This window comes from Sesamum indicum, linkage group LG7 (assembly GCF_000512975.1).
Source record: "Sesamum indicum cultivar Zhongzhi No. 13 linkage group LG7, S_indicum_v1.0, whole genome shotgun sequence".
NCBI classification, from domain to species: Eukaryota; Viridiplantae; Streptophyta; class Magnoliopsida; order Lamiales; family Pedaliaceae; genus Sesamum; species Sesamum indicum.
In genome coordinates, this window is record NC_026151.1 from 8669504 (window position 1) to 8678150 (window position 8647).

At 39.4% G+C, this 8647-nt stretch overlaps 2 protein-coding genes across 3 annotated transcripts in view; one reads left to right on the forward strand and one right to left on the reverse strand.

Moving 5' to 3' along the window:
• LOC105166688 (short-chain dehydrogenase TIC 32, chloroplastic-like) overlaps positions 1-2434 on the forward strand; it is a gene marked incomplete in the record, with an annotated part of 3477 nt that extends 1043 nt beyond the window's left edge. Inside the window, 7 exon segments of the mRNA XM_011086135.2 lie at positions 1-88; positions 493-572; positions 716-869; positions 973-1051; positions 1279-1363; positions 1930-1976; positions 2130-2434. Coding sequence (XP_011084437.1) covers positions 1-88; positions 493-572; positions 716-869; positions 973-1051; positions 1279-1363; positions 1930-1976; positions 2130-2291 — 695 coding nt within the window.
• The window catches only part of LOC105166689 (mitogen-activated protein kinase kinase kinase YODA), a 6908-nt gene continuing 917 nt past the window's right edge, over positions 2657-8647 (reverse strand). Inside the window, exons 1-12 of one of the 2 annotated variants that reach the window (XM_011086137.2) lie at positions 8524-8647; positions 7551-8179; positions 6679-7416; positions 6327-6414; positions 6144-6206; positions 5675-5835; positions 5488-5563; positions 5090-5149; positions 4892-4999; positions 4510-4749; positions 3999-4090; positions 2657-3670 (exon numbers count right to left, since the gene is read on the reverse strand). In XM_011086137.2, coding sequence (XP_011084439.1) covers positions 3163-3670; positions 3999-4090; positions 4510-4749; positions 4892-4999; positions 5090-5149; positions 5488-5563; positions 5675-5835; positions 6144-6206; positions 6327-6414; positions 6679-7416; positions 7551-8104 — 2688 coding nt within the window. In that variant the 5' untranslated portion in view covers positions 8105-8179; positions 8524-8647 and the 3' untranslated portion in view covers positions 2657-3162. The remainder of the gene's footprint in view (positions 3671-3998; positions 4091-4509; positions 4750-4891; positions 5000-5089; positions 5150-5487; positions 5564-5674; positions 5836-6143; positions 6207-6326; positions 6415-6678; positions 7417-7550; positions 8180-8523) is intronic. The other variant, XM_011086136.2, reaches the window with a different exon arrangement.

Genomic DNA, 8647 nt, shown 5'->3' on the forward strand with positions numbered 1-8647 from the left:
CAATGGAGTTAGATCTCAGTTCATTGGCATCTGTTAGAAAATTTGCTTCCGAGTTTACTTCCTCAGGTCGTCCGTTGAACATTTTGATGTAAGTCGAGAACAGAAGCTTAAACTGTATAGCATCAAACGCCTGGACATAACTTAGTGTCAGTTATGAGTCTTGCATTAACGTTTTGGTGAACATGTATTTGACCCATGCCCAAACGTGTTCTAATTGCTAAGATGGGCTGTTGGAGCTTCGAACCTAGCTTAGCATAATACTTTATTAGTAGAGGCAACATAATTATTTACAGTGTGGCTGTTTAACTGCAATTGTATGAACATCCTACTCTAGAAAAAAAAACTTGAGCGACGGTGTATGTAGGAGCCATTCATTTCAAAATCACATAAATTCTGTATGCTCTTGTGTTTGTTTTCCTTTCTCGATTTTTGTCACAAGTTTCACAATCTGTCATGCAATTTCTTAACTTGCTTTGTCTTCTCAACTGTCAGCAACAATGCAGGAGTGATGGCAACCCCTTTCAAGTTGTCTCAAGATAACATTGAGTTGCAGTTCGCCACAAACCACTTGGGTATTTTTCCTGTTTCCTATATATAGCTGTGCATACTAGTGTGCAAGAAGCAATATATTCCAAGAACAAAACTCGGAGCATTTGATTTTTGTTCTTGGAATGCATGTTTTTATGATTTTATGCAATATTTATCTTTTTTGCAGGGCATTTTCTTCTAGCAAATTTGTTATTGGACACCATGAAAAAAACAGCTCGTCAGACGAAAAGGGAGGGTAGGATTGTGAATGTTTCCTCTGAGGCTCACCGAGTTCCATATGAGGAAGGAATCCGTTTTGACAGACTCAACGATCGAGAAGGGTATGCAGCCCTTTCCATTCTAGCCATCTGAATATTTCCATTCATGAATTTGTGCAACGGAAGATGTCTGATTTTAGTGGGTAATGTCGATTCTCTAGTGCAGATATAGAAGATGGGGTGCATATGGCCAATCAAAACTTGCTAACATACTGCATGGTAACGAGTTGGCTAGACGATTAAAGGTACCTAATTGCACATTGCCAAATCGATTTCCTAATAGATTGAGAGAAACGATCAGGAATTTTTATACTCTTCTGAAAATTTTATTTATGTGCATTATATACGTCTTCCTTGTATAGCTAGATAGTTGATATACACAGACATAAAATTTTCTCTACCAAACAAGTACAATGCTATCTAATGTACCAAGTTTCTTTGGGATATCATGTTGCTGATGATTCTTGAACAGGACGAAGGTGCAGATATAACGGCAAATTCGCTTCATCCTGGAGTAATCTCGACCAATCTTTTCCGTCACCTTGGAGTATTTAAAGGTAACCTTGGTGTTTTTGAAGGTAAAAATTGTGTGATTTGTTGATACTTTGACCTGCAAAGTCAAGATGGGATAAAGTCAGGCTTTGATATTGTAAGAGCTATCTCTCAACATATAGCGAGAAACTTGGAAATAGTGGATGAGCTGGAAAAAATGATCAATTTCTGGTTACAGTGCTTAAGTAGTTTATGTGTGTATTACTGAATAATTAATTGACATTTATAAAGTGCTCGACATTTTGCTTCTCTGTCCCTTCTCATCTTGTCTCCGGAACATGTCTTGCTAGAAGTCTTGTCCTCCTTGTTAGAGTTGTAGGTTCCTGTCAAAAACTAACCACGGCCTTTTTTCCCTCAGAAGATTCTTAAATTTGAAGGCTCATTGCTCTATTCTACAGTCGTACTTTCTTGAACCAAACATCTTCTCCATCTTCCATAAGTTGTTTTTACAATTTATATACTTGCAGCCTAGTATTCTACATCTATGATATTCACGATACTAGGAACATCAGCAGATGGCTTTCTTATCATCGATTTCCAGCTAAAATTTGCCTGGTTCCTCTCCATGCAGGTTTTGTCAGTACATTTGGAAAACTCGTGCTAAAAGATGTTCAACAGGTAAGCAAAAGAAACGGGAGTTAGGGAAAAAGGAGAGATCATAATTGATATCATTTTGCATTTGAATGTATAATCTTAGAAGAAATTTGTTGAATCTTGAAGATATCATAAGGTTTCTTGTTTAACTCTTCTGTCTTTTGATCTAATACAAAGGGGGCTTCAACCACATGTTACGTTGCATTGCGTCCAGAGCTGAAAGGGGTTAGTGGTGAATACTTTTCGGACAACAACTTGGCCAAAGCAAGTGCAAAGGCTGCAGACACAGATTTGGCTAAGAAACTCTGGGAGTTCAGCCTGGACTTGATCAAGAAATAATTTCTCTCGTTTAAGTAGTATGGTCAAAAGTAATTTTGAGAAATGGAAAGCTAGCCCTGGCTTCTTTTTTGGACTGGTGGTTCTTCAAATTCCTAATACGCAAATGCATATTTTACTCAGAAATTCCACATTAGCATTGTGTATGTGTTATTGCAAGATAATGTTCTGAATCTTGTAGAATAATGATGTCCCAAAGTTACTGAAGGACGGGGCGATGTTCTGTAAAGAATATGTAACATAAAACACAATCTAGTATACCTGGACTTCACTAGGCATCAGAGTAATCAAATTCACTGTGACTTCCCCAGAGACAACTCTCCACCAAACCTGAAAGAAACTAGATGATCTACAGTTAAGATCAAGACTTACAATTTCTCAACATAAATTAAATCTCGATTCATTTTCTCCATTTCTGTACAGCAGTTGCATACTGTAAGAGAAATAGTTCTACAGCTATTATTGTCCAGGGTTACACTTTCTTCCCTTCTATGCAATAATGTGAATATACATTTTTGCAGAGCAAAGATTTAACGATGACTATACAATCCAAAGCTATAATCGGACTTTAAGTCAGTCACAGTTCAAATAATCTAGACCATTTAACTTTCTACTGGCCGATGTGTCCAGTGGCTCTTGCAAAGTGAACTCTGATGTTAGGAAGCTCAGCTTAACGATGCATGCTCTTGACCAGTGGAGGCTGTTGGCCGAGCAATGTCAACAATGTCATCATATTCAATGGTGTTTTAGCTTCTTGATCTCTGCTGTTCATATTAGCATCCCCAAATAAAACGACGGGCGATGTTGCACAGTGTGGAAAAACAGTGACGGATTGACCAGCTTCACCTTATGATCTCTTTGATAAAGAACAAAGTCATACTCCAGTCATGCGGTTGCATGTCAGTGGAGATGAAGGAGACAGATCAAGTGATGGATTCAGCTTCACAGGATCCCTGAGGAGTTGCTGAGACACGCGATCAGCCAAGACTGACTGTCCATCATATAGTTCTCCATTGGCAGCCCGTACAAACTGCTTTCCAAGAGCATCATTATCATAGGATGTCAGTTCCCGGAAAGCATGAGATCCAGACTGCACCCCTCGGAGGATGTCAGGATCCCAGTAAGATGGGCTGTTGACACAAGGACTGGGTGAACGCATTTGCAAATTCCCATAACCGTCTTGTGACAACATAGGTTGATTATGAAATGGGATGGCCCCAATACCACCAGTTAGAGGTGTGGATGAGCCAGAGGTTGTGCGGGGGCTGGATATAGGTGAAGGAGACATTCTCCCACTTAGGTGCTGTGGTGACCTTGGATACAGAAGAGGACTCCCAACTGGAGAGACGGGACATGATATGTTCCTTGGAATGTAAATGTCACTGGAATGCGAAGGAAACATAGAACAGAAGTAAGCCCAATAACGCAGCTACTTTAACCACTCATACATTCGTTTTATTTGCTTTATTCACAAATGAATACATGACCATAAATCTGAAGTATTTCAGTGTAATTGATGAATGAGAATTTCTTCGTGGGATTTATACAAGAGAAAGAGGGACAATTATGATGTTCCGACTTTTCCTTGGTGAAGATGAGCTGTTGAGCAAGGATGGAGCGGAAAGTACAGGGAGAGCAGTACGCATGCATGCATGTGAATTCAACACAGATACAAAGCGTTAAGAATTAGAGTCAGAGAGAGAGAGAGACCTGGAATGAAAATTTGATTTTGATACTCTAGAAGAGTGGATCGCAAGTCTCTCTGTATCCGGCTGCTGAAGAATTCTTGCATTACCAATGCCCTATAGATGATGCAGAAATCACATTATCAGTAACACCTCAAATAACCAGCACAGATTAACACTTGCTTCGTAAAGCCCAAAAAGAGAAAATAATTAACAATATACAACTCAATGTTTAAATTGAAGTTGACAACTTAGAGCTGGACGCTGTTTAACATTACCAGTTGACAGAATAGGTAACTCAGTTCATTTATTGCACTTTGTATTATATGCTATCACATAACCTTTAAACACCTATATTAAAATTTGAAGACTTTAGCATCAGAACTATAGACCACTTCATTCAAGGCTAAAGAAGAAAACTAGAACTCGGTGAAATAAATAGAAGAGCATCAATCCAATCCAAGATTTGAAAATAAATTGCATCTCAAAAATCTTGGAAAAAGTTGAAAGAAGCAGGATGAATGCAAAAACAATACCATGGATTTGACAGCATTTGTCACTGCAGGATGATCTGAAGAGGGTGAAGAATTCGGTATTTGTTTCTCCAAAGGTGCAGCATTTTTCACAAAAGGATGCTCCAAAAGCTGAGCAGCTGTGGGACGATGCAGGGGATTTCGCTGCAAGCATAGCCTCACAAATTCTTTCCCTTCATCTGAGAGGTGATCTGGAATTGTTGGAAGTTCTTTACTGTTTCCAATCTTGAACATAGCTGCAACCTTTAAGCCCAAAAAAAAGCATCAGTTACCCATAAAACACATTAGGTTAAACTTCAAGATGGAGAAATGCTCTCTCCACACGTCCCACACACAAACAAAAAAAAAGAATATGAATTCTGGCATCACATAGTCAAATACAAACCCCTTCATACTGGCTCCAAGGTGGTTTTGATGTAGCCATTTCTAATACAGTGCATCCAAGACTCCAAATATCCACAGCTAGACTGCAACCATTTGAATTCCTTATAACCTAAGCGAGCAGCAGAGAAGAAATGTGGTTATGCAGGTAGAAAAGCAAGCTCTAGGGGCATTGGATTCCAGATAATCAAAATCAACTGACCTCAGGTGCCATCCAGTAAGGACTACCCTTAAAAGATAATGGACAAGATTGCCCTGTAATCTGTAAAACCATAAACGTCACGTGGGAGATGTAAATTGCAGTGGAGATTAAATTTTGAATGATAGAGAATATGCCTGACACATAAAGAACATAAAACAATTACTAGAACATGTTAAGCAACCTTTTGGAGTCCTCCTGGGTGGTGACAATTGCAACAAAACAAAATATAAAAGCAACAACTTCGTCTTATAAATGCCGAGATGCTGATTGAAGTATGTTCAGCAGTCAAATCACTAGTTTAACTCTGACCAGACATCTTTTACATTCATTTCCTATTTATGAAGTTTTCATAAAGTTGTAACAATTTGACTACATTCAATAGAATGGTCCACACTTACATGCTTTGCCATCCCAAAGTCTGCCAACTTAACGCGGCCATTTGGATCCACAAGTATATTGGCCCCTTTAATATCCCTGCCATATATGTGAAGCATTAAGTGCTAGATAATAACGTTAAACAATGAATAAAGTAACTGGGACCAAGGTTGCAATAGAGAATTAATCCAAAGAAACGAAGCATGTTACCTGTGCACAGTATTTTTAGCATGTAAATATGCAAGCCCTGATAAAATTTGTTGAGTGTAACTGCGAATAGCAGATTCTCCTAGTTTTCCATATTCTTGTAGAATCTTGTGGATGGAACCACCAGATACATATTCCAAATAAATATATAATTTATCACCCACCTGATAAAGGAAAATAAATTCAGAACCAACTGAAGCTTAAGAAAAAGGACTCCATGTACTATTTGGATTAAAATGTACAGCTTAAGATGGATGCATAGTAACATAAGTTCTTAAAGAAAATCAATTGGCTTTCCAAAAACTTACTACTTGTAGAATAATATGTAATGAATCGACAGTCAGATTCTAAGGCAAATTAAAAGTAAGGCATTTGGACAACCAAAGTTTAGAATTGGGCATTTTAGAGAGTTCCTAAAAAGTGCAGCACCAATGTAGAAGAAGTAACAAAAGTTTGCTAGAATATGACTAACCGTTTCAGATCCATAGTACTGCACAATATTAGGATGCCTTAAGCGACTCAACAGCGCAATCTCCTGTAAGAAACAGAAATGACTTTAAGAACTTTTTACTTAATAAACAAATTTTGATAAAAGGACTTGCACTTCAACATAGCAATTGATAGAAGAATAAGCCTAACGGCCGAAAAGACTCACTTGTCCCAACTGCTTTGCGCTTTCCTTCGACTTTGCATCATCAGCAAATAATGTAACCTCCTTCATGGCACACATTTCGCCAGTTTCACTAAAAACCAATGGAACAACACCCATGAATCAGGAAACAACTTCAAGAAATGAACAAGTCAGAAGTAGAAGGGGAAAAGGAAATAGTCCACTGAGTTATTTGGAATATTCTAGACGAGCAGCATAAATGGTTAAGTATTAATTTTATGGGTTTCATTGTCTACAGGTGATAAGAGCTTCCTTAAACTAATGAAGGAAGAAACAAAGGATCCATGACAACTATATAGCGTGAGGAAAAAACGAAATATTGATCAGGTATCCGCACCTATTAAAACCAACATAGACATGTCCAAATGTGCCTCGACCAAGCAACTTCCCCTTTTTCCAACGTGAACCTGGGCTTGTAAGGTTCTCTGCTCTTCCAGGACTACGTGGCAGTGAAGGTGATGTCACAGCTGAATTCTGATGAGAGAAGGGTGAGGAATTGGAAATTGTTATCGGAGGAAGCGGCAGACGATGACTTTGTTGTTTTGCGTCATCAGGCCAATTACTCTGTGATTCAGAATGGCCACCTCCAGCTCTAGGATGAAGTGGCGTTACAGCGCCACTATGAATTCTTGAACCAGGGCCTGGACTTGTCATTCTAGGACTAGGATTTGGAGAATATTCCGGGCTACCTCGACTAGGTTGCAAAAACAGTTGCCCAGACAAATCTCCTCCCATTGAATTGTGGCCAGAAGTCTGACCTGAGCCTGGACTGGAGCATTGACCAGATCCAAGAAAGGGAAAGTCTGGATAAAGCTTCCCAGCAGTAAAAGCGGTACTTGTTACTTGGTCATAACCACATGCTCTCATTGGACTTCTAGAGGGACTAGACATTGAGCTATCCGGAGCACTGCAGAAGGCACCATGATGTGGAACCTGTAAATGTGGCACGAGACCTTTCAAAGGACGTCTTCTAGGAGGCGAAGAGGAGACATTTTTATTGGAGGAGAGGGTCACTGGAACAGGTGACTCCCTTGATATTACTGGAGCAACAGGAGACTGTTCCTTAAAAGAAATGCTTCAGGAAGGAAATATGGGGAAAAGGAGACGTCAAGTTAGTAAGACAGATATAAACCTTATATGTAAGGTATGCAAATCAGAATAACACACTTAAAAATGGACTGCTGTACTTTTTTGTACTATTCCACTCACCTCGAGGGACTGCCTGCTGCAGTCCTACAGCCAATATCATAGTCGTTGGCCAGAGGACTACGCTGACGTGAATCAGCTGGATCATCGCTCTCAATGGAACATTCACTAGAGATTGAAGCAACAGCCACTTCACCATCCAAGTCAGCAGGTTCCAGCCTTTGGCGGATACATGCAGGTCTCGGAAGAGGCAGAAACAATGATGGTTTGGAGACCTTCTCTAGTTTTGGTTTTGCGGATTCACTTATTCCAGAATCAGTACGACTGACATTGGCAGGGCGGAGGCCTGGCAGGGGAAGTGGCTGGGCTTGGGGCCTTTCCGCAAAACTTTGACATCGCGCTACATGTTTGGAAGGTGATGGAGACCTTGACTCAGCTCGTGACTGAGACCCTCTCTCTGAAACTGTGTCACTTGAACGCCTTCTAGAACCTCCTGGTCTACTGGAAGATTTGCTTTCTGGACTCTTAAACTTCTTGTGTAGTGTGTCAATAAAACTTTCTTTGGTTGTTTTCTTTTTGGCTTCTTTCGATGATGACCTCCCCCACCATGAAGGCATATTTTCTGAAACTGAAGATTTTCAAAACAATAGGCCGTGCTCTCAACAGCAGATACACTCATCAAAACAACTTAACTGCAAAACACAAAAGTGGTATTCATAAACTTTCTCAACATATCATTCACATAAAGTTTTTCTTGTCAACATGAAGAGCAGAATTCAAATAATAATTTGTGTCCTATTTCACATTGAAAAATAACGACTCTAATCTTCAGCTCTCATCACAAAAATTGGGAACTCATCCAGATAACCAAAAAGATAGACCCACCAACCCATTCAAGGGAGAATAACATGAACTATTAGTGCAATCTTTCAGTTCTATGTAAAACAATCACAATTAACTGCAGTGATCCCATTTATACAACGGCAACAGACATTAGCAAAGGGAAAAGTATATTAGATAGCATTATTTCTCAAACCTTTGCAAATAGAAACATGGAGACCAGATGATATTCGTTAACCCTACTTCAAGATATTCTTTTTTCATTCTCGGTTCTTCTTCTGCTGCTGCTTCTTCCTTGGTTAAAATAATCCCAATCGGCC